General features: G+C 46.9%; 1 protein-coding gene across 1 annotated transcript in view; it reads right to left on the bottom strand.

The window, feature by feature from the left end:
* Positions 1 to 20,163, bottom strand: part of LOC136469513 (uncharacterized) — a 46,158-nt gene extending 25,995 nt beyond the window's left edge. The window contains exons 1-4 of the mRNA XM_066467680.1: positions 20,110 to 20,163; positions 19,926 to 19,967; positions 19,635 to 19,723; positions 9,539 to 9,781 (exon numbers count right to left, since the gene is read on the bottom strand). Of these exons, the coding sequence (XP_066323777.1) occupies positions 9,539 to 9,781; positions 19,635 to 19,723; positions 19,926 to 19,967; positions 20,110 to 20,163 (428 nt within the window). The remainder of the gene's footprint in view (positions 1 to 9,538; positions 9,782 to 19,634; positions 19,724 to 19,925; positions 19,968 to 20,109) is intronic.
* Positions 20,164 to 24,917: the final 4,754 nt, after the last annotated feature.

Raw genomic sequence — 24,917 nt, 5'->3', positions numbered from 1 at the left:
TACCATCCATGAAGCTGATAATTTGATGTCCGGCTGCAGCATCAATCAATAAATCAGCAATCGGCATTGGATAGCCATCCATCGGTGTGGCTTTGTTAAGATTCCTGAAATCAATACAAACATGAAGTTTTCCATTTTTCTTATAAACAGGAACCACATTAGAGATCCACTCTGCATATCGACACTGCTGAATAAACTTTGTCTCAATTAATTTAGTTATTTCAGCCTTAATGTCAGGAAGTATATTAGGGTTGCATCGGCGCGCTGGCTGCTGATGTGGCCGAAATCCAGATTTGATAGGTAACCGATGTTCAACTATCGATCGGTCTAATCCAGGCATCTCAGTATAATACCAAGCAAAACAATCTTTATACTCTTTTAACAAATCAGTTATTTGCTGCTTACACTTGGAATCTAACTTAGCACTAATAAAAGTAGGTCTTGGCCTATCGCCATCACCAATATCTACTTCTACTAAATCATCTGCCGATGTGAACCCTTGACCTAATTTTCCATCATCGACAAACCTATCCATTAAAACTCTTCTTCAGAACCGACTGCTTGGATCGGTGGAATTTCATAATCAGCAACTCTAAGGAACTCTTTTTCCTAAACTTCTCTTGATATGCATTTAGTTCGCTCATAAGTATCTGATTCTGCCGATGCGATGATATAAGAAGAATCACTAGGGACAAACTCAATCTTATCCCCAATCCACTGTACGAGGCATTGATGCATTGTAGAAGGAACACAATAATTAGCATGAATCCAATCCCTCCCTAGAAGCAGATTATATGCACCCTTGCCATTAATGACAAAGAACGTCGTCGGCAAGGTTTTGGTGCCGATGGTCAATTCAACGCATACTGCCCCTTTAGTCGGTGACACATTGCCTTCAAAATCCTTCAGCATCATATCGGTTTTGGTCAAGTCTTGATCTCCCTTACCAAGTTTCTGATACATCACATAAGGCATAATATTAATCGCAGCCCCTCCGTCGATAAGTATCTTAGATACAGGCTGCCCATCAACTCTGCCTTTCACAAACAAAGCCTTAAGATGCTGTCTCTCATCATCGGTAGGTTTCTCAAAAACAGCCATCATTGGATCTAGTGTCAACTGAGCTACTTGATTAGAGAGAACAACTTCTTCCTTATTATCAGATAGTGCCAAAAACTCCATCGGCAACATGAATACCATATTAACATCTGCCGATGGACCCTTATTTTTGTGTTTTACCTGCCACTGCTGATGACCGGACCTCTCATTGGAGGAATTTTCCTCTCGGTATAAATCCTCCTGATGCTCACATTGCATCCTCCTTTTCTGTGTCTTTGTCAGACACTCCGGGCACCATCGAGAAAACTTGGTTTTTCAAACCGGCTGATAACAGGTCCCAGTTGATTCTATACGGTGTATATTAGGGTCCCTATAGAATATTTCTTCATCGGGAACTCTTGCGTTTGCCATCTTCTCAAGCTCCACTTGATTCCTTGGAAAATATCTAGCGCGTTTACCAAGCCTTTCATGTACACTAAGTCTGCCCCCCAGCCGATCATGCACTGATGCTCTGCCTTTGATCGGCTCATTGATAAATAAACCCTGATTGCCAGGTTGAAACCTCCTTTCTGACCGATTGACCCCATAATAACCATTGCACTCAGGGCAATTTTCAACAGTTGGCAATTTAATACCTTCTTCCCAGCAATGGATGAAAAATGGGCACCTCCAATGATTTTTATGCTGATACCATTCTTCCCGACGTCTCTCTTCTTGCTGTTGTCGATATCGGTCCTTACGCTGACGCCAACCCTCCTACTGCCTTCGATGGGTAATCATAATGCCAGGTCGAGGAGGGTTTTTGGAACTACTACTTTCTCCCAGCAAACCCTTACTTTTTGCATCATCGGTAGTTATTCGATGTTGGGGATCCACTGATGCGTTTTTCTCAGCAGCCTCTGACGTCAATACCTTGGTCTTCCCTTTGGCCTCCAACATATTTGCTAGAAAAGGGTGTTGATCAATTTTCATCGGCTTCTGGGCCTTGGAAGTACCAAACTTAATTCTCCTAGATTCAATAGCCGATTGTAAATGTTGCCTGAACACCTTGCACTCATTTGTACTGTGTGAAGTTGCATTGTGCCATTTGCAGTACAAGATCTTCTTCAACTCTTCTGCCGATGGGATCACATGATTAGGTGACAGCTTAATTTGGCCCTCTTGAAGCAGAAGATCAAGTATCTTGTCGGCCTTGGTGATATCAAAGGTAAACTTTTCTGGTTCTTTCTGACCAAAGGGACAAGATATCGGCTTTTTATTCTTAACCCACTCAGCTAAGCCGATAACTAGTTCTTCATCAGAATCAGAATCTCCTACTTCTTCAACAAATGATACTTTTTTACTCCAATTCTTTTTAGGTTCAAAAACCCTAGTATCTTGATTAGAGATCCTTTGCACAAGATGACTGAGGCTTTCAAACTCCTGAGAAGCATATCTGTCTTTAAGATGTGGCAATAACCCTTGGAAAGCCAGATCGGCAAGCTACCGATCATCCAGCACCAGACTGTAGCACTTATTTTTTACATCTCGTAGCCTTTGCACAAAGCTTTCTACCGATTCATCATTACACTGTCTCAATTTTACTAAATCGGTAAGCTTCTTTTCATGGATTCCAGCAAAGAAATACTTATGAAATTGTTTTTCTAGATCAACCCAAGTAATAATAGAATTTGGCGGGAATGAAATGAACCATGTAAATGCCGATCCAAACAAAGATGATGAAAATAATCAAACTCTTAATTCATCTCTGCTAGCTGCCTCTCCACATTGAATAATGAAGCGATTGACGTGTTCCATTGTTGATGTATCATCTTGCCCAGAGAATTTAGTAAAATCTAGTACCTTGTACCGATTTGGGAGATGAATTAAATCATATGCAGGAGGGTATGGAGTCCGATAAGAATAAGTATTGACCTTAGGTTTTATCCCAAACTGATCCTTCATAATTTCTGCTATCTTATCGGCCCAAAAAGCATCAGCCTTCTGCTGACGAACTGGCTGAATTTCTACAGGAGGTGCCTGCTGATATCCCTCCACATATCTTTGTGGCCCATGATCTCCAGCAATCGGCATATTTGTCGTTACTTGTGGTCCATTAACCTGCTGGAAAGGATTCATCGGCTGAGCTGCCGATGCTTGATTCTGGAAACCAACTTGCATATGACATTGTTGAATCCCTGCAACCTATTGATTTTGCTGAACTGTATGCTGAACAGGTAACTGTCCTGACCAACCATTATTAGAACTCATCGGTACAAAACTTACCGATGGCTGGTAATTTGCTGACATTGTTGGATAATTATAACCAGCTTGAGGCATGAACTGAACCCTAGTTTGACTCATAGTAGGGGCTTTCTGCTACATCAGCAGTAAGCTTGCCGATGGACTTGAATTGGGTGTTTGAACCAAAGGCATCTGGAAACCTCCTGGAGTTGGTTGCACAGTAGTTGCTGTGGCATATTGAGGCACTTGAGTCATCGGCGAAACAGCCGATGGTATAGGAGCTTTTCCTACTGCATCAAACACTTAAGGTAACCCAGGATTGAAAGCAGATGACTCCAGAGGCATACCATATCCCCACCAATTAGCAGGAATCTGGCTATTCTAAGACACAGGGCCTGACATAGCTGATGCCGATAGATCTGTATTAAGCTGAACTCGTCCTCCTGGTAGTACCGGATCTGATCGTATCGGTGTAGATTGAATATTAGGTAAGCCTGCCGATACTAGAGGAGAAGTAACTTCTGTACCCACAACGGCCGAGGGAGCCGATGGAGTATTGATAGATGCCGGCTCTAGTTGGTGATAGGCAGGCCCAACGTAATGTGGTGACGCTTGTCCTTCTTTGAGAGTTCGAACCACAGCATTATGAATAGTATTGGACAGCACATTGGAATGATTAATCAAAGCATGATTTACTGCAGAATTAACCATCTCTTGAAGTTTACCAGGATTGGAGTCAAAGGTGACCTGTCGAGGCAATGGCAAATCTTGCTTCTAGATGACTTGTCCACTCTTGTTCAGGCTAAATGATTTCAGACAAAGCTGTCTGTATTCTTCTACAGCCTTTTCCATAGCCTGCCTCTGCTCTTCCTTAAGATCTTCTTCTAATACCATGATAATGTTCCCTGAATTGATCTCAGAATTGAACATATTGATTGGATTGATTGGTCCCACCGGGCGTGCCAAAAGATGTGTTGATGTAAAAGTGGATCTGCAAACACAAAGGGCTAATACCCGAATCGATATCCAAAGCGTGCCAGTCGATTTGACCTGTTAATCGACAAGGATGAAGATACGAGCACTTTGGTCCTAACAACAGCGATACGCCCGGAAGTCATGGCCTAGAAGTACTCACGCGGAACTCTCGAAGGTCGCACTGAAGCGATGCAACTCGCCGAATCAATGAGAACTCATAAAAAGGAAAAATATGCAAATTGACGAAGTCGCCGAAAAGTAAGTAGATGCAAATAGGAGTAAAAATTGGTTTTGATATTGCTTCATTATTCATTACATTGCCCCTCAATCTATATTTATACCCTGATCTAAAGAGACATAACCAAATACGACTAGGACACCAAGTCCATATTTAAGGAAACACGCGACTCTTACATGAATCATACTCTAAATATAGAAAAGGAAATCAACTCTTATCTATTTCCCTGTCCGCCTCAATTACGATGGAATTCTCACCGACCTCCTTTCCATCGGCATACTTCCTGTTTCATTGGCAGTAGTTTTCAAGCCTTCCTTCATCGACATCGACAATAACATCTCCAACCTTATCGGCAACGCCCAAGTCTAAATCAACCTTTCCATCGATCACCACCATTCATCGGCAACCATCTTTACAAGCTGATTTTCATCGGCCGTCAGCGTATACAGTAACTTTCCTCCTACCGATTAGCCCACTCTGATAATTTTGACACGTGCAAAAAACAGTGTCAACAAGGGGTTCGAAGGCTAGGCCTCCAAGAGGTTTTGATAGCCGCCCCAGGGCAACAGAGTCAGAGATGACTTTGGGGCGAGCCTACAAATGGCCCAGGCCCGAGCGAACAGTTGGTCGAGGCGTCCTAAGTCATGTCCAAGACCGGCAGGGAAGTCTTCGAATGGGATCCCATCGTAGGGAGGCACCGAGCCACCGAGGCCCAGCGAACGGCCTCGGCACCCACTAGAGAAACCTTCTGGTACTCTTGGAGTGCGTCTCTGGACCGCTAACCGTCCCCTAGCGAACAGGGTACAGGCCTCCACTCGGACTCACCCGATAACAGCTCACCGGAAGTGTCCACGCTCATGCCCATCGAGGGTAGCCTGGCACATTCCACCCCTCCTTCCAAGCGAAAGGAAGCGTGAGGGTCGTACCCAAAGTCAGGGGGGCCCCTAACAAACCTCTCGCTCTGTGTGGAGGCTAGAGGGCTCTTCCTGCAGCCTCGCCGAGACCCCCATAACCCGAACTTGCGATTATGGGCTCGGCAAATGCGATAAAAACCATTCGCTCAAACATGAAAATAAAAAAAGCCCCTGGAGGAGTAACTCCACTCCTCCAGGGCCTCAGGGGCTACACTCGGCGGGTGCGCTCGTGCGCACCCACCGGAACCTCAAAAAACAAAACCCAATTCCTATGGAGCGGGAATAAACCAAGCCTCAGCAAACCCTCCGGGAGAGTGCACGCACTCCCCCGGAGGCTCGAGGGCTACTGTCGGGTACCATAGAATGGGGTACCCCAAGCGAACATCAAAAGGGTCACTTAAGTCTCATCAAAAAACAAAGCAAGAAGGTAAGCCTTGGGCCCCTCACCCGCCACGTCCGAGCCCACCAGGCCCTCCGCTTCGCCTCGAGCCTCGCACAGGAGGTCTCGGCGTCCTGACGTAATCTCCGCCTCGCGCGAGGCTCTCCACAGGAGGCCTCGGTAGGGAATGCGATCTCCGCCTCGCGCGAGGCTCCCCACGGAAGGCCTCGGCAGGGGGTGCATTCTCCGTGTCGCGCAAGGCCTCTCGCGGAAGGCCTCAGCAAGGAGTCTGATCTCCGTCTCACGCGAGGCCTCATTCTTCGTATCGCTCGAGGCCAGTTCATCCATAGCCCATCGCCCCCCCGCCTCGGCCAACCTTCCCGATAGCACGTCGTGTCTCATTAATACTTCAACCACTCCCGCAATCTCCGTCGGACGAGGGCTCGATGCCACAGAATGGCCGACGAGACCTGAGGTCGCATCAACGCCATAACGGCTGAGACAGGGCATGGTGGGGATTACTGGCCACTATGTTTTGACGCTGCGCCCATGATCAGCGCCCACACTACACTGTGTCCCGCGATCCCCGCCTCGAAATCAACATCGCACGGGCAACTTGTCCCGGGTCATCACCGCCTCCAAGCCGACGCACCAGATCAACCACCAACTCGGGGCCTCGGCACTGTGCACCAAGGCCTCGTCTATCTCGGGGTTCGTGCCCGCCGAGACCCCCCATTACAGTGTAGCCTCGGCACCGACCAAGCCTCAGCCTCGTACACAGTCCATCCACAGCGCTTTGCACATCTTCCGCCGCACCCACTCCGAGGCAGTCCTAGGGCTCTCACGACACATAGGATCAGATGGGACTGGCATGCCGCCCCAGTGATCCAAGGATAGACCACTCCGACGACCACACCGCCATAGGAACAGGCCATAGGGCTCGGACATGCCGCCCCTGTTGGCACGACGCCGCATAGTTAAACACATGTACTGTCCTTGTCCTCCCTTCAACTATAAAAGGAGAGGACTTAGGCCACTTAGAAGGAGGGGGAAAAGGGAGGAACACATTGTAACACATGCACACATCCTAGCCGCCTGAGAGCAACGTCTCAGACGGCCCACATGACACCTTGCCGAGACCTGGGACTAGCTTCCTCTCTCCCCTAGCTTGTAACCCCCTACTATGAGCACTTCGGTGCAAGGAATACAAGATCGATCTCTCAGACTAGACGTAGGGCATCGATTGCCTAAACCAGTATAAACCTTATGTCTCTTTGCATCACCATCTGGGATTAGGGGCACATAGTTCAAATTCACTGGTTGGTTGAGGACCCCCCGGTCCGAAACACCGACACCACTGATCCTTAGAAAGTAGCGGTTGTGGTCAATTGGCGTACTCCCCAGACAGTTAAAGATTTGTGCAGTTTTTGGGTCTAGCCGGGTATTACAGAAAATTTGTCCGCCATTTTGGTGTCCTTGCAAAACCGTTGACTGAGTTGCTTAAAAAGAACACCTTGTTCATCTAGACTTCTTCCCACGATCAGTCCTTCCAAGCACTCAAGCAGGCCCTGAGTTCTTCACCAGTCCTTGTTTTGCCTAACTTCTCCAAGCCATTTAGCATTGAGATGGATGCCAGTGCCAGTGGTATTGGTGTTGTTCTTACTTAGAAAGGTCATCCATTAGCTTTTCTCAGCAAAGCCTTGGGACCCCATTCTCATGGGCTGAGTACTTATGAGAAGGAATACATGGCGGTTTTGATGGCTGTGCAGTAGTGGCGTTTTATCTTCAATATGCTGAATTCACCATTTTTACTGATCAGCAGAGCCTTGTCCAACTTATTGACCAGTGTCTGCATACATCATGGCAACAGAAACTCTTTTCTAAGCTCGTTGGTCTCCAATTTCGCATTGTATACAAGCCTGGTGCTGCAAACCAAGTAGCTGATGCTTTGTCTCGTAAGAGTTTTCATGATTCATCCTGTGCTGCTATTTCTATGGTTGCCCCTACTTGGATATAGGAGGTGGTGTCAGGGTATGCTGCTGATCCTATGTCATCAGAGATGATAGCGAAGCTAACCATTGATTCTGCAGCTGTGCCCGGATTCTCTACGAGATGGTGTTCTCCGTCAAGGTCCATGTATTTGGATTAGGGACAACAAGGTACTGCAACAGAAAATTCTTCATGCCATCCATTCCAGCGCCTTGGGGTCATTCTGGATTTCTAGCCACCTATACTCGGTTGAAGCAGATATTCCAGTGGCGTGGCATGAAATCTGCTACCCGAGACTTTGTTCAAGCTTGTATTACTTGTCAACAGGCTAAGCCCGATCGCACTCATTTGCCCTTTCTCCTTCAACCTCTGCCCGTACCTATCGCTGCTTGGCAAACTATATCTATGGATTTCATTGAGGGGTTGCCCCGCTCTGGTAATGTTAACTGCATTCTCGTTGTGGTAGATTCCTTCACTAAGTATGGCCACTTCTTGCCCTTGCTCCATCCATTTACAGCTTCTGTGGTGGCTAAGCTATTTCTCAACAATGTTTATCGCTTGCATGGTCTGCCAACTGCCATTATATCTGATAGGGATCGTATCTTTACCAGTCAATTTTGGCGTGAGCTATTCCGTTTGGTCGATGTCTCTTTGCAGATGAGTTCAAGCTACCACCCGCAGTCTAATGGTCAGACTGAGCACCTCAATCAGACCATGGAGACATTCTTACGTTGTTTTGTCAATGCATGCCTGGCTAAATGGTCCGCTTGGATTGCTTTTGGCAGATTTCTAGTACAATGCTACTCCTCATTCTGCTCTTGGCTGTTCTCCTTTTGAAGCTCTTTATGGCTACCCACCTCCTCATTTTGGAATATCTGTCTTGGATGATGTGCCTATACCTAAACTATATTCTTGGCTTCAAGATCGTCAAGTTATGACTGATTTGATCCGTCGGCACCTCGCTCGAGCCAAATAACGTATGAAACGTCAAGCTGACAAGAAACGTTCTGAACGTCAATTCACTGTTGGTGATATGGTGTTTGTCAAGCTTCACCCTTATGTTCAGTCTTCTCTGGCCCCTCGATCTAATCAGAAGCTGTCCTTCAAATTCTATGGTCCATTCCAGATCATGGAGGGCATTGGTTCTGTGGCTTATAAGTTGTTGTTGCCCAGTTCAGCTGCTATCCACCCGATGTTTCGTGTTTCGCAATTGAAAGCTACGGTTCTTCCTCCTATTCAGGTATCTCCATCCTTACCGGCTGACATTGAGTTGCCTCGGATTCCTATGGAAGTGTTGCAGCGTTGTGTCATTCCTACTGCTAATGGTTCGGTGGAGCAAGGCCTGATCCTTTGGTCCGGCTGGCCATCGGACATGGCAACCTGGGAGAATTTACTTCACCTGCGTCAAGCCTTCCTAAGAGCTCCTGCTTGGGGACAAGCAGGTTTCCAAGGACCGGGGGGTGTTAACGGCCATCTACGGCAGCTACATCAGAAGAAGCGGCCCAAGTACCTTGGGTTGGATCACGCGCTCGCCGGCCCAACGTTCGTCTAGCTGGTGCTGAGTGGTGTTGAGTGTGCCTGTGAGCACCTACGGGCGAAAAGCCTTGTAAATAGATGCTACCAGAGAGAGGAGAGGAGATCAGGAAAATTGTAATCAGATTCTAAACTATCAAGCACTCGTCCTTCCTGCCTACCTTTCCTGCCTGGTTACTGTGCTATTCGTCTGAACCTCTTCCCAATCTACTTCTATTCCTTGCCTACCGCTGACAGTGGCCCTCCGGTAGCATCATCCACCGGCGCGGGTAGAAGCGCGGGTCGACGATGCCGTGGCCGCGCGGGCAGGTTGTGCTAGACCGCCAGTGGCGGCACACGGCTCGGAAGAGGATGTAGTCCTGGAAGTCACCGGCTAGCACTCGCCATCCGACTAGGCTCACCAAATCCTCGTGCAGAGACGCCCACGGGGATGAATCGGCGGCGGTAACCTTCCGCCACCGGCGCGTACTGCTACACACGACCAAGGCCGCTGGGCGATTTCCGAGAACTCAATGAAGACATGCCGCGATAACTCTAATCTAACAAATACGAATAGCAGGCCGTCTAGCAAAGGAATAGCGGCAGATCAAGACGAGACGACGCCGAGGGCCGCGGGGGAGAGAGTGCCGCCTTCGCAGTTCACAGGATTGCACGAGCACGAACACTAAAAAGCACCGAGGCGGCGGCGGCGGCCTAACGAGGGCAGAGGAAACCGAAATTTTTTTATTTGAATAACCTAAAAAAACAAGCTTTTATACTAAGCATGTACTCCCTCCGTTCCAAATTATAAGTCATTTTGACTTTTTTTTATACATCCATCTTGCTATGCAATATATGTCTAGATACGTAATAAAATGGATATATAAAAAAGTCTAAACGACTTATAATTTGGAACGGAGGAAGTATCAAACTAATAAATTTTCAAAAGTAGCCTTTTTAGTCATGCTATAAAAGTTATGCCACGACTGAGTTGCATCATACCTCTTGTAGTTTTGAATTGAAATTAAAAAATTCTTCTCGTAACGTTATATTCGAGCCTTAGGTGTTTAGCCTTAAAATGGACTAAAAACATCTATATTCATGGTATGTAAAGTAGTATTTCAAGAAATTTATCAGTGTATATACCTGTAGGTAAAATCAAAAGTTCCTTAACAAAGCACATGCTCAAAATTAAGTTTTAATTCGAAATGAAATTTAAAAGTGTTCCAACCAAACCTGGGTAATCCATAAGGCTGTATGTCCTCATCACATGGACTCCAATGGCGGCTCTAGACTCCATCTGTTACATTTGGCGTCAGGGGTAAAAAAGTAATTTCACATACAAGTTAACCTCGTTACAAATAACGGAAGGGCCAAGAAATTAAATGAAATTAATTTTAGGTCCAGATAGGAAAGTTCAAACGAAAAATGGGCCAAAAAACTAAGCACAACTTTATTTAGGGCCAAAAAATTAATTTTCTCCGAATATTATCGATAGGCCATGTAATTTTTAACAAACAAGATAGAATGCCAACCGCAATTTTCGGAAAATCTTGTTTTAGCATTAGATTAGCAAATATATCTGTACATTGCAACATGAAAAAAAATCCTCCCACATTGGTAAGGAATAAACATGGCTCAAAAGCTAAATGACAAGTCGATTTTTTATGCACATTAATTGTTCTAGTCTAATAAAATGAGATGAGAACATTTATATACCTTTTACATAGGTGTGGAACAAAATAACACTTATAAATTTAATGCATTAAGAAGACAACATGATTTCTACCTTTTATAGGAAACATGTAGTAGATTACATGCCGGCTCCCTTCGTCCTGTAATATGGCTCATTCAAGCATTCAAAAATTATACCTAAGGGGTTCTAAGGGACAAAATGGTTTTGGAAAATTATTTCTACAATTTTTTTATAAAATCTAATTGATCTTCTTGAACTATCGTGAAAGTCTGATTTACCTCCTCTGTGACTAACTTTGCGCCGCATCAGCTAAAACCACTCTCCAAACCGCTCGAGGAGATAAATCGGACGGTTTCAATAGTTGAAGGAGTCTAGAAAACCGAATTCCTAAGTGAGGAAGATAAATCAAACCTTTGTGATTTTTTTTTTTAGCAAAACCTATGTGATTGTTGAGGGAGGGCAAATAAACCTGTTCCTCTCTGAAACGCGTGACGCGGATACAATCAAGAGCGGCCCAGCGTACCCGAGGGCCCAGCCCAGTTATCCTGAGCGGCGCAACATGTTGCAGCCCGCAGGCAGAGGGCAGCCCACCGCCGATGCAAATGCAGCCCTCGCGGCCTCGCCCCGGCAGAGACAGAGATCCGAGGCCGACGAGTCGACGACGGAGCGTGCGTGCGCCGTGCGCGAGCCTGCGAGTGCGAGGGAGCAGCAGGAAGGAAGGCGAGGGACCGGCCTGCAGGCGGGCCACAGTGAGTGAGATCTAGGGGGCGACGGAAGCCTGCCTCTGCGGCTCTGCCTGCTTTGCGGCAGCGGAAAGCGGCCGGCGTCGGCTCCAGCATCCCGGGGCCCGGCCGGGCCAGCACCGCACCGGGCGCCTTTACTCGGCCGCGGTTCCTGCTAGCTGCTGCTGCCCAATGCTTTGGCTTGCCGGTTTGCCCCACTCCACCTATCCCACGACGCCCCCACAACACAGTCACAAGTTCACAACCCACCTCGCTCGCGGTCCCCGGCCCCGTGCGTGTTTTCGGTCCCGGCGAAAGAAAAGGCTGCCGCCGGCGCCGTGTGCGTCGCGGTGCGCGCGCCCGCAACCGAAGCCGACGACGACAACCCCCGGGCAGAGGCATATCTGAAAGGGGCCGGGGAGGAGAGTAGATTCCTCGCGGTGGCCGCCCGTATCCCGCCTCGTTCTCGGCACTTGCGTCGGCAAGCATTTCCTTCTCACTTCTCAGGCAGAGTGTTGGAGACGCCCTGCACCTGCAGCTGCACGCGCCGCCTGCCTGATGAACGATGATGACGGTCGGGCGGGTCGCCCACTTCGGCACACGGCGCCCACAGCACACATGCCCCCGGCACGGCAGGTCGCGCTTTCCGTTCTCACACCTCCAGCCCAGAGAAAGAGAGCGACGATGGCACGCACGCTGCTCATCATCATCGGCGCAGGTGCCTATGCTTGCATGTCCACGACGAGACCACAAGCACCGCACCTTTCTTTCTTTCTTTCTTTCTTTCTTTCTATGATATGATACCAACAGTTTAGTTTCTCCGATTTCCACCAGCGACGCGAGACAGAAACCGAAGAAAGCCCAGCAGGCGCAGCACAGCTAGCACGGACCACAGGTCGGTCCACATCCACACCACATGGGTGCTATCGCTGTCGCTGTGCATGCATGCGCCCAAGCAACACATGGCGGATTGGCGGTCGGTCGGAGTGGTCATTGCCGCGTCATGTCAGTCCAAGCGCGCGCCATGCATGCCCCCGCTACCGCTACCTTTTCTCGCTGAATGCCACCAGCTCCGACAAAGCTCTCAGATGAGATGAGATCAGGCCCTGCCTGCTCGTCGTCTCAGTGTTTAAGCAAAGTTGCTCTCATTCTTTAATTATAATTAACAAAGCGAATGAAAGCGTACGTTGTGATGCTGACAGGTAACGGTAGAGTCCCCTAGCTATCTATGGCGTGCTACACTGTTACTGTTAGTGGGCGGTATCATTGGATTGGATGGCGTTTAGATTAGACTACATTAGAAGTAGAACCCTGATTAGGAACCATCTGACGGCCGAGTTACAGGGCTTAGTAGGACCTGCACCTAGCTGCTCTGGACGTGTAGTAGGAGTATCTATCCACCGCATCCACACCACACAGCAGGCACACACTACAGCACGCTGTTGCGCTAGTTTAATTACGGAGTACACAGGGCGCGAGAACAAGACAACGAAGGAGGTACATTTCCTGGAGCTGAAAAGGACTCACTCCATATATATATATGGCCATCTGCATACGTACATTGCCTTGTGACCAAACAGTATCCAAGCACAAGCCTACAGGCAGAGACAGCTTTGCATTGCATGCCAACGACGACCTCATCTCTCTGCTCTGCCGATTGATATGATACGCTGTTTGAGACTCTACAAGTACGTACTAGCGGTTTTTGTTTTCCTTTTCCCGGAGACAGATTGGTGAGAGTGACTGGGACTCCCCCACGCAAAGTGAAGAGACACGCACAGGCACAGCGCGCGGCGGCCCCATCAGTCGGCACTCGGCAGTCGCTGCTGCTGGTCAGGGTCAGGTCAGCTGGTGTGGGGCCGCGCGAGGCATGGGCACCGTCCTCCAGCCCGGCAGCCGTGCTCGCTGCTGCCGGCGGTGGTCGATGACAAACGACGACAGTTGCAACTGCAGACAGCAGACGCAGCACTCCGGACGTGGGGCGGGGCGTCCTCCTTATCAACGAACGAACACCTTCAGCAAACAGCAAAAGCTGCTCTCAGTTACTACGGAGTATATATTAGGAATAGGAGTGTCATACGTATTTATTTAACAAAGCGAATGAAAAGCGTTGTGCTGACAGGCCGGTACAGTACCGTCCCCTAGATTATGGATGAGGTCATTTTGGATAAAATGGTACATGTTGATTGTTTGGTTACTTGAATAGGATGACACGACACATGTTTTTTTTGTTAGGATGGTCGTATGGAATGATACGATTTGGTACATGATCATGTTTGGTTGGTTGCATGGGTTGACGTGTAAAAAAGCCAATCCTCCATCTACAATTTGCAATACAGATGATTGGATCTGACAAAGTGAATACGCACAGAGCAAAACGTAGTACTCCACCGTTCTTCTAGAAACATGGCTTCATAAATTAAAATTCTTCAATGCTCCTGATAACTTCCCAGCAAATATTTCTTTGTTCCCCGGGCCGAATTTTTAACATTTTGACCATTTTTTTGAAAGTTTCTCACAAATAGATCCCTGGCAGAAAGAATTCAGAAAATGGACCCTTAGCTCGGCGCCATTGGTGCTGGCGCCGAGCTAACACGTCTCGGCGCCAGCGTCTCTGGCGCCGAGCTCCTGGACATGATAGATGACATGGCACTGAGCTCGGCGCCAGTCACTCTAGCGCCGAGCTCACTGCAATTTAACCCCGGCCAACCCCCGAGCGTTCTTTCTCTTCTTTCTCCTCCCTTTCGGGTTTTTTCTCTCCCCACTTCACGCTACCTCACGAATCGATATATTGGACCTTGGGAACTTTGATTTGAGTCATAGATCTTCGAAAGCAACGTATCCTCGCTCCCCTCCTAATTTTTTCGCATCGATTCGATATGTATTAGTCGAATATTTGAACGTAATAATCGTCATCACTTAGGGTTTCATTGTATCCATCAATATATGTATTATACAACCGTGGGATGATGCCAAGGCGTGGAAAAGCTAGCAAACCTAGGCGCATGTAGTTATGTTATGGGTTCGTTATTGTGCATCAAATGGAAAACCCTAGGTTTATGGTTTAATGTTAACTGCTTTGGGTTCTTAGAACGAAATTAGTTGTATTGTAGTTATGGTTCTCATTGACATTTATTTATGATGTTTTGATTTATGTTTGTTAAATTACATCCGTTTTGTTAGATGCAAGAAATATTTCGGGAGGAGTTTTGGCGAAAACAGGGTCGTCCTCGAGAATTATACCCCGACGCGTCTAGCAAAGATGCCCCGTCCCTTCTGACCTCCCTGTCCCTAACTGTGACTGTGGTTTCCCGGCCCATGTTTTTCAATCGAAACATCCAGACACAGCGGCGCGTTGGTTCCACACATGCAGACGTTTTAATGTAAGAAATTGTTTCCACTATCCTTTTTCTTTATTTGTGTAAGTGTGCTACTAATATTATGTTGGAATCTCGTTGTGTAGGACCATGAGAGGTGTTTTTTCTTTTAGTGGATCGACGGTGTAGACAAGTTTGATCCTAGGTACCTCCTTTTCGACGATTGGTTTAGAGGGAGACATCCACATGAGCACTTCAAGCGGTGGGTTCCACCCCCCCTAACCCTCCGCCAATGACGGCTAAGGAGAAGCACCTAGCCACAGTTAGACGACTCGAGAAACCTCCTCTGTGCGATTATGGAGATCGAGCTGTGATAAACCCTGAGAATACGTTGGAGTTTGTGTGTCCAAACAAGCATGAAGTAAGTGTGTATGTGTTGAAATGTTGAGCTATATGTGTTCATGTACTAATGTCTCCTTATTTAGGTGTTTTCAATGGCGAAGTGTCGTTTCAAGGAGTGGTTGTATGGTCCTAAGAACCAATGGCCGGAAGAACCACGAAAGGTTAAGGAAAAGAAGAAAGAAAGGGTAATTTACAAAGCACCTCCTGTCATGTGCGAATGTGGTGTTAAATCCAACTATGGCCTAGTCCCTTCGGAGCTTGGAATAGGCCATTATTGCGGCCATATGGTTGAGTATGATGAGGTTGGTTATTTTTGTGGTAAACATGAAATCGTATTTTGTTTCTTTTGCTAAGACATATATGATAGAATTTTCTGTTTGAACAGATCACTATGAAATGCAGGTGGGAATGTTATGATGGTCAAGCTAAGTTCTTGGATAAACTGAAGAAGAGGCAAGTAATTGCACGGAAGAGGGGATATGGATCTGACTACGTCAACCTATTCGTTAAACATCACAAAGAAAAGATGTATGAAAAGCTAGACAACGCGGTATTTGTAACCCGATCGATGTTGGGCTTAACAAATGAGGATTGGAGAGACGGATGACGTTAGAGGAGGAGAGGGCAAGGAATGAGGCAAGGGAGGAGACAAGAGTACAGATGCAGGTCTTGAACGAGCATGTTGTTGCATTATGTGGCAGTGAGTGCTTCAAAGTATTTTTTTTGTTGCATGATTTTAAATATAATATAATCATGTTGCTAACTTGTTGCATTTTATACATGAAGGGATTGGTTGCAGCGAGGAACATGCCGTAGAGCTGGCTCGTGTAAGGTATAAGGAGAAGAAGTTAGATGAGCATAGATCGTGAGTTGGTCGCACCGTTCAATCACCGATTGTGTTGTCTGATGAGAGGGACGAGGATAAGGACGACACTAGCAGACTCAGTGAGCTTATTACTCTAGCAGAGATGGACTTGCAGGTGCAGGAGGCTGAGGACGATACTGGCAAACTGAGTGAGCTCATCGCTCTAGCAGAGGCGGGGTTGTAGGCGGAGTAGGTAGAGGAAGACACTGGCACACTGAGCGAGCTCATCGGTCTAGCAGAGGTGGGCTTACAGGCGGAGGAGGATAACGATGCGTTCTTCACTCAGGCTGCAGTGGCCTTAGATGATGCGGAGGCCGCTTACTACAGGTGATAGGTAGGTCAAAGCAACACGGGTGAGCCTAGTCATGGCAACAGGGTTGTAGTAGAGGACTGGTACTCGGATGATGAGTTGCTTACTCAGTACATTTCAAACTAAGGATTTAGAAGTGCATTTACCCCTATGTCTACTGTTGGCACGTACTTCTAGTATTATTATATTGTGTAATGTGGCATAGTATTGAACTTTTAATTATGTGGTTGTTTTCATTATTTATGGTCTTACTATTCTACTTAATGATACGGATGTATTGAAATGTGAACATGTGCTGCAAATAAAACCTAATGACGTACGACATTATATAATTCAACACACGAAACAAATGAAATGGCATGTGAGAACATGTATCGAACCTAGGTACAAAGTTTCATTCGAGTAAACCTAACATGCCTTAGGTAATTAAACCAAACAACAAGCACATAGATGTGGCATGTGAATAACATAAAGTCGTCCTGGTAGTGTGGCCACATAGCAAATTGTGTTGCACCTTCTCTATAGTAGCCTCCCGTTGTTGTTGGTGGTGGTGGCGGGGGTGATGGGGGAGGCCCCTTGTTCTTGTGGTTAGGGCAGGTGCAATATGGATCATTGCAGAGTGCCTCCTGTGAATCAGCACCATTATTGTTGTCGTCCTGTCTGTCGTCCTTGTAACTGCTGCTAACTTCCCTTTCTAGATCGAAGATACGGTCCTATAGGTAGTAGATGTACTCCGCATATGGATAAATAGGTCGAGGATCGACCCACCTACTGAACCCACAGTTGTCTTCAGCCAAGGAAGACTATAATAAGTATGTCGTGTAAGTTATATACAAGAGGAACATATTGAAGAAACTAATAGTAATAGCAATTACCCATGCTCGCGGACATTTGAAGAAACGATGACCTCCATCTATTCCCTCGGTGAACATCTGCACTAGGCAGTCCTCACCATGCATGCATTTTGGCCACTCTTCTTTTCGTTTATCGTATCCTCTCAGTGGTGCCTATTTAGTGAAATCACTTTTGCTCTCAACTAGGAACCTCTCATAAAGAGCTTCCTCAAAGAAATCGGGACCAAGAGGACCCTCCCACCTAATGGTAGTTCCCTTCTCCTTTCCTCTTCCTCTGGACGACCCTCCAGACATTGGTACTACAACGAAATAAAATACTGAGGAGTGTTCTTCTTTCTTGTTGTGTGTGTGAATGAGAGGGAGCGAGTGGTTATTTATAGGTTGAGAGGAGAAATGGAGGCCTCTCAATGTGCCATGCCAGCGATTCGTGTGCCTCTTCACCTCGGCCCTTGGATCAAACAGTCATAAGATGGATGGTGGAGATAGAGTGGAGTTGTGCTTCCTTGCATGCCAGTACTATGTCAGTGATGTGATAAATCACTGCTGTCCTTGTATCTGAAAAGTCTATTTTTATTGTCTAAAAAGCATAGATTCATTCACTGTTGCTTGGTAACCCTAGATTCATCTACAAAGCATATGTATGGTATGTTTGGATTATACACATTCTAATAAATTTATAGTTAATCTCTGTACTATATTTGTGTCTTTGTAGCAGTATAGTATGATTAATGTTTCACAGAAAAAAAGCGCAAGGGTTTCCCTTGTTTTGTGAGCATCCACAGTTACAAACAGAGACATCATTATATATTCCAAACATTTCATCATCCAAGGAGCAAAATGCAACCACAACGAACATCGCAACCAACATAATATGTCATGCACAGTCCAAATAGTCCACAATATCCATACAGTCCCAAATAGTTATACAAAAGTAAATACAAAATCCATAATAGTGCATACTAACAGGTACCAAATCCCTCACTGCCTCCTACTCTTGTCCTTACCCTTGTGACCTAGAGCGCTCGTACCTGGAGTGTAAGGATCACGCGGATGGCATCGCCTAGTGCATAGAGGCGGTGTAGGATGAGTCGAGGGAGCATCATGGAGCTAAGAGGGGCCAAGCTCCTCGTGCCTTTTGTCCACGTCGTCGTTGTCGTCGTCTTCCTTGTCCTCGTCCCCGTCCCCTGTAGCTGCTTGGCTAGAGGAACCTAAGCCTCCTCTGCATGTAGAAGGAACGTACACATCTTGCGTCGTGTCTGCCCTGCAACCACAACGACCAGCCACACGGCGTAGACGATGGGACAACCTCTGTTGTACAAAACTATGTTAACTTAAAGAATCTAACGTATTAATGATATGTTTGAAAGAATATTTTTAATCTTACGTCCAGGAAGCCAAGTATGTAGTCATCACTGACTCTCGGCCGAATACGCTCAATCTCTTCAACTGAGCATTTGAGTGTATTGCCCTACAACAAAGTTCTCAGTAATAATACTTCTGAACAGATAGCAATAGATTTTGTTTTCTTTTGTACAAGAATCTAATGTATTATATGGGTGATACAGCTCGAAGATGGCACTAACTAAAATAGATAACTCCTAATGTTGGTCAAGAACGCCTAATGTACTGTTGTGCAACTTAACGTAAAAAAATAAGGCAACTGCCTTATCACTCTGTCTAAGATCGGTCCTGCCTCCACCAGCCTTCCTGTACGAGTCGATTGGTCATACGCCGTGTCTTCATCGTCGGAGGACTCGATGTCAGTGTAGTCATCTTCTGTCCACTATACCCTCAGCCTGCAATGTGTAGCACACTGGTACCAAGCTTAGTACCGCCTAAACTCACGGTTTGTGTGCGGCTCGTTGTTGCCGTCCACATTGTCGTGCATCTTCTCCCATTGTTTAATGAAGGACTGGTGGTGCCTCTCCCAGTCAAAAATCTTCTTGTTCTTCTGACGATCCAACCAGCACGTATGTCATCGTTACTTGAATTCATGTACATGTAACCATATTAATAGAAATGGACCATCATGAGACATTTAAAATATCAAAACACTTAATTGTGTAAGTCAACGCTAGTCGAGAACAGAGCCATAGGCCAAAGCTGTCTCACTCCAAATTCATGTGCAACCCTATCTGGCAGGTGAAACTCGACAGCATAGAAGCAGATTAGAGGGCACCTCATCCTATAGAAGTTGTCGTCGAACCCACAAACGTTGCTCAACTGAAAAGGAAGTGCGCCCTCTCCACCGTTCGGCTCCCACTCCACCTGCAACATGTCCAAAAAGGATGTTAGATGGTATACTAATCATTGTCAAAGCAGCATAGAAAATAAAATTTACTTACGCTAGACACCGTCAGCGTGTCTAGCTTGTTCATGAACTCAATGTATGCCCGGTCTAACCTCGCATATGGAACCCTAATCTGGTCCCAAAGGTACGCCCACATCGGTTGCCGACTTGGAGGCTAACCTTGGAACCACTCACGACGAGCCAGAACCTCTGGACGACCAACTGGAAGACAAGCCCACATCCACAGCTGTAACAGGTACACGCATCCACCAAGTGATGGGTTGGATGAAGACCGATGACACCCCTCGCATAGCTGCCGGTATAGAAAACACAAGACTACAGAGCCATAGCTATAGTGACCCACCTGGTCCAAGTCACTGAGGCAGTGGATCCACATCCAGGACGTACTATCACCCATGGCGTCGGGGAAGAGAACGCGGGCAAATAGGTGTAGGATCCATACCCTACAGTAGTACCCAACTGTCTCCTCATCTGCCTTCTCGGGGCACTATGCGAACTCTTCCCGTAGCCAGGAGATGGGAACTCTAGAAGTGCGAGCCCCTTGCTTGCCAAGCTCACGCCCAAGGAAGGCCTCCACTCATGCTCTCTAGCCCTCTGACCTGCGCTGCCCGGTGACTAGGTTGCCATGAATCCTTAGGCCTAGCATCTTCTGATAGTCCTAGAGCGTGACTATCATCTCCCCGAAAGATAGGTGGAAGCTATGAGTCTCCGGCCGCCGCCTATATTAAAGACAAAGCAAGATTACTTATCAAAAAGTCAATCACATGAACAAATGGCCATGAATGGAGGCAATGATTCAATTTAATACCTATCAACCAATGCAGTTATGGCCGCTGAGTTGAACTTGGGCAACTCTTTGTAGGAAAGGAGTGTACCTGTCATCGTACCGCATGTCCAAGAACCCATTGTGCGTTCTAGGACAAAGGAGCGGAAGGTCCTGCATCGAACAAAACAAAGTCTCCTGTTACTTCACGAACACACGTACGCTCACCAAATTTTGAACAAAACTTAAAGATTATTACCTGCCCTAGTGCTATGAGATGTCCTCGGTGGGTCGCCTCGTACGTCGGGTCGAGTAGGTGGAATTGCTCCATCCTAGAAAAAAGTGAATGAATTAGAATTTCAATATACAATGAAACATGAACTTAGAAATGTATAAGTAATTGACACAAATACAAGCATAAATTGATACATGAATAATTAATTAAATGAATACGACAAATATAAAATAATAAAATCAACCAATAGTCCCACCTCACTAATATGTCAATGGCAACTTCATGAATTATGGCCAAGTCTACCATACTTGCCGCACTCGTACTGCTCGGGGTCAGTAACAAATGGAGTTTCTCTCTCATGCCTCGTTCTTCCAGGTATCTGATCCATAACCATCATGTGCCTCGTCCTCTGCCTTGATCCACGCTTGTTCCAATGGTAAACTGGGTCCACAATGTACTTCGGCCCATCATATGGAGGCCACTCTCTAGGGTCCCGAAAAGGCACGAAGCGGGGGCTCCATGTGTGCACAAGTGTGTCGACACTGAACTCGTGAGGCATCCTCCTCTTGATTTTATAGTTGCGATGCCTAGCTGCTGCCACCAAATGAGAACATAGAAAGTGGTACTGCCTTGGTTTACCACAAGTGCACTTGAAATCTTGGAGGACAACCACATGTATCCTCGACTCTCGGACCTCACCATCAGACATTGTACCGCCCTATGCTCGACCTGATAAGTCCCTATGGCGTGGTCAAAGCATGTAACCTCATGTGTGCTAGCCCTTTCTCTTGCCTTCTCTAGGTGTGCCTTTGATTTCGGAGCCCATATCTCTTCATCACTCCACAACTGCAATGCATGAGCGTGTCTATCATTGAACCAGGCAACAAGCTTATAGAAAGTGAATTGAACGATTGCATTCATGGGCATACCACGTATCCCCAATAGCAACTTATTGAATAACTACGCCATGTTGCTGCACTAAAACTCATACCTCCATCCACCGGCATCATGAGCTCTCGTCTATTTCTCCAAATCCCTCATCAAACCTGTGATCCATTGTCTACCTTCTACATTTGATGCGGTTTTGACCTACTCCAATTTTTCTAGAAAGTACTTATCCTCAAGCTATTGAGTAGTCTCCTGGAACAAATCAAAGTTACCCTTCACACCATCCTTCCGGAGTAGATTCTCGGTAAGGTGCTGAGTACACCAACGATGGTGCAAAGGTGCATACCCCTCTATCTGCTCTCGCACGACATTAAGTATGCCCTGGTGCCTATTAGATATGACGCCAACCTCTCTACTAGGCCCAACCACATGTATCCGGACTAGCCTTAAGAACCATCCCCAACTATCATTGTTCTCATTCTCAACCAAAGCAAATGCCAAAGGAACCAACTTGTTGTTCGCATCATAGGATATGGCTATAAGAAGTGTGCCCTGGTATTTGCCAATCAAGAACATACCATCAATGGAGAAGACGGGACGACAGTGCCTAAAGGCATCGACACACTGAGGGAAGCACCAGAAGACATGGAAGAATATTTGCCTCCCATCCTTCCATGCATTAGGTTTTAGGATGTACTCATAATGCATGCCTGGATTCACAGCTTTGATTGCATTGAAAAGAACTAATAGCTGCTCATACCCATCCTCCCAGTCCCCATATATCATCTTCCACACTCGCTGCTTAGCCCTCCATGCTTTACCATAAGTTATCACATATCCTCCATACAACGCCTTAACGGTCCTGATAATTGTCCTCACCTTCATGTTGGGTTCTCCCTGCAAAATTCCCATCAACCGCTTGGTAATGAGGGTAGATGTCAACTGCCGATGCCTCAGTGTCAGCTCATGGTCAGCACAATTGTGTGGCTCGACAACTTTTGTGATCTTCCATTTTTTGGTTACCTGTTGCTTCCTTGCACAAACCCTCCATGGGCAGCGTTCCTTGTCATACACAACTATGTAATGGCGCTCTGTATATGAATGCAATACCCTATAAGGCCTCTTTCATATCACCACAAAAGCCTACAACCACCTCTTCAAAGCAGGGAGGTCATTGAACACCCTTCCATTCTCAATTACCATGTTAGGACCGGCCTTAGGAGCTTCTAGGAGCTCATCATCACGTCCTTCTACAAACGCCTAATTGGAATGAGCAAGATCGCTGAACTCGTGAACTCTAGGATCACGACGGCCGGGAAAGATATGCCTCATCATCTCAACATCACTCTCTGTCAGCTCTCCAATAGGGCGATCATCATCAGAATCAAGAGCCCTAGCCATCTCATATGGCTCTGAATCATGCATAATTTCAATACTATTGGAGCCACGGAATTCATCTCCAAAATGCACTTACGCAGCAACAGGGGGCAAATCCACATTCTCAGGAATGTCTCCTGCAACATCAGTAGAGAAATGAGAAAAGAATGAAAGAAATAGATATAAGGAACGAGGTAAGCTCCCAAAAACCATGCGGTTAAGACACTTACTCGGATGATTCTGTGTCAAAGGGATCTCATAAGGAGGATCTGCCACGAAAACATGAGTCTGACAACCATCTCCAACTACCGCATTGGGGGCAGATTGAGCATCGAGAACCATAGGTGCAATCTCCACATGCAGATAAGGTTTCGGAATGGGAGGGTCGATATGTGCCTGATGATCTATTGCTAGGGTAAACCCATGAGGGATGGAATCAACTAACACCCGACGCACAACCACGTCCAAACATTGTAGCTAGCTCTTCATAGCCAATCTCACATAGTTCTCACACTGATCCGCACAACTAATTGAGATCATTCGCCTGAATATGTTGGGAGAAGAACCTAGGTGCAGTACACCGTCAACTGCAATGCCATCGTCTCTAAGGCAATGCAGCTCCTCCCGAGCCCTTGCAACCATCTCACTAAATAAAGGCCTATCATTGAATAGCACAGGCACGCTTTGTATGTCAACAAACTCAATATATCCATAGCGATCGCTTTCAACGGTACCTCCATGATATATGGTAACTAGGTTGTCCATCTAGTTCAAACATGTAACGAAACACATGTCATTTAGTCTAAATTAGATGATAGATAGTACCTAACAAGTACTTTCTAACTACAAACTAAGTAAATAAGATAATAACTACGTGTATGTATGTATATATATATATATATATATATATATATATATATACAGTGTACTCACTAAATAGCTAGATCATATGTAGTTAACTAAATATGTAACTACATATCTAAACAGCTATCTAACTATATCTATGTACCTATGTATCTATGTTTCTATCTATCGACATATATATCTCACTAGATCACTAACTAAATTAACTACCGGAGTCATCACATTAACTAGTAAATAACAAATGCCAACTAAGTAGGTACATTGCATATTCATAATTTTTACATTTCCAACGACTGATCCGTGGATGTTGACAGAGTCGCAGCGGACGAAGGGCGTGGGTTAGGCCGACGATCGGGGCCGGCGGTGGCACGGCCGGCCGCTGCGGGTGGCGGGATCGGCGGTGGCGCGGCCGACGACAGCGGTGGCGCGCGGCGGGCGCGTGATGCCCGGGGCTCCACGCGGTGAGTCCGGCTCGACGGGTGTGGGAGGCACGACAGCCGCGGCTGAGGGCGGTGGTGGAGGGTGGCAAGGCGGGGCGCGGCAAGGTGGGGGCGCAGCGTGGGGCGGCCGCGGGGCTCGGGGCACGCGAGTGGGCTCGGGGCAAGCGAGCGGGCGTGGCGTGGTGCTGACCGGCGCGGGCGCGGGAGCAGGCGCAGGCGCGGTGCGGGCTCGGGAGCTACGCGGGCACAGGCGCGGCGCGGCGCGGGCGAGGGCGGCCGGTGGAGGAAGGGCGCGGGCAGCGGCGCGGAGCTCGGCTATCCTAGGGTGAGAGAGGGAGAGGAAGAGAGGCGTGGGCCATAGTTATTCAAGGCTTGGCGCCAGTCACTTTGGCGCCGAGCTCGGCGCCAAGATCTACAGTGCCAAGCTCAGTGCCATGTCATCTACCGTGCCCAGGAGCTTGGCGCTAGAGACGCTGACGCCGAGACGTGTTAGCTCGGCGCCAGCACCAATGACGCCGAGCTAAGGATCCATTTTCTGAATTCTTTCCACCAGAAGTCTATTTATGAAAAACTTAAAAAAAGAG

Source organism: Miscanthus floridulus, chromosome 8, assembly GCF_019320115.1.
Source record: "Miscanthus floridulus cultivar M001 chromosome 8, ASM1932011v1, whole genome shotgun sequence".
Classification (NCBI taxonomy): domain Eukaryota; kingdom Viridiplantae; phylum Streptophyta; class Magnoliopsida; order Poales; family Poaceae; genus Miscanthus; species Miscanthus floridulus.
The sequence above is the reverse complement of the archived record's forward strand: the minus strand, read 5'-3'. Positions and strand labels throughout refer to the sequence as shown.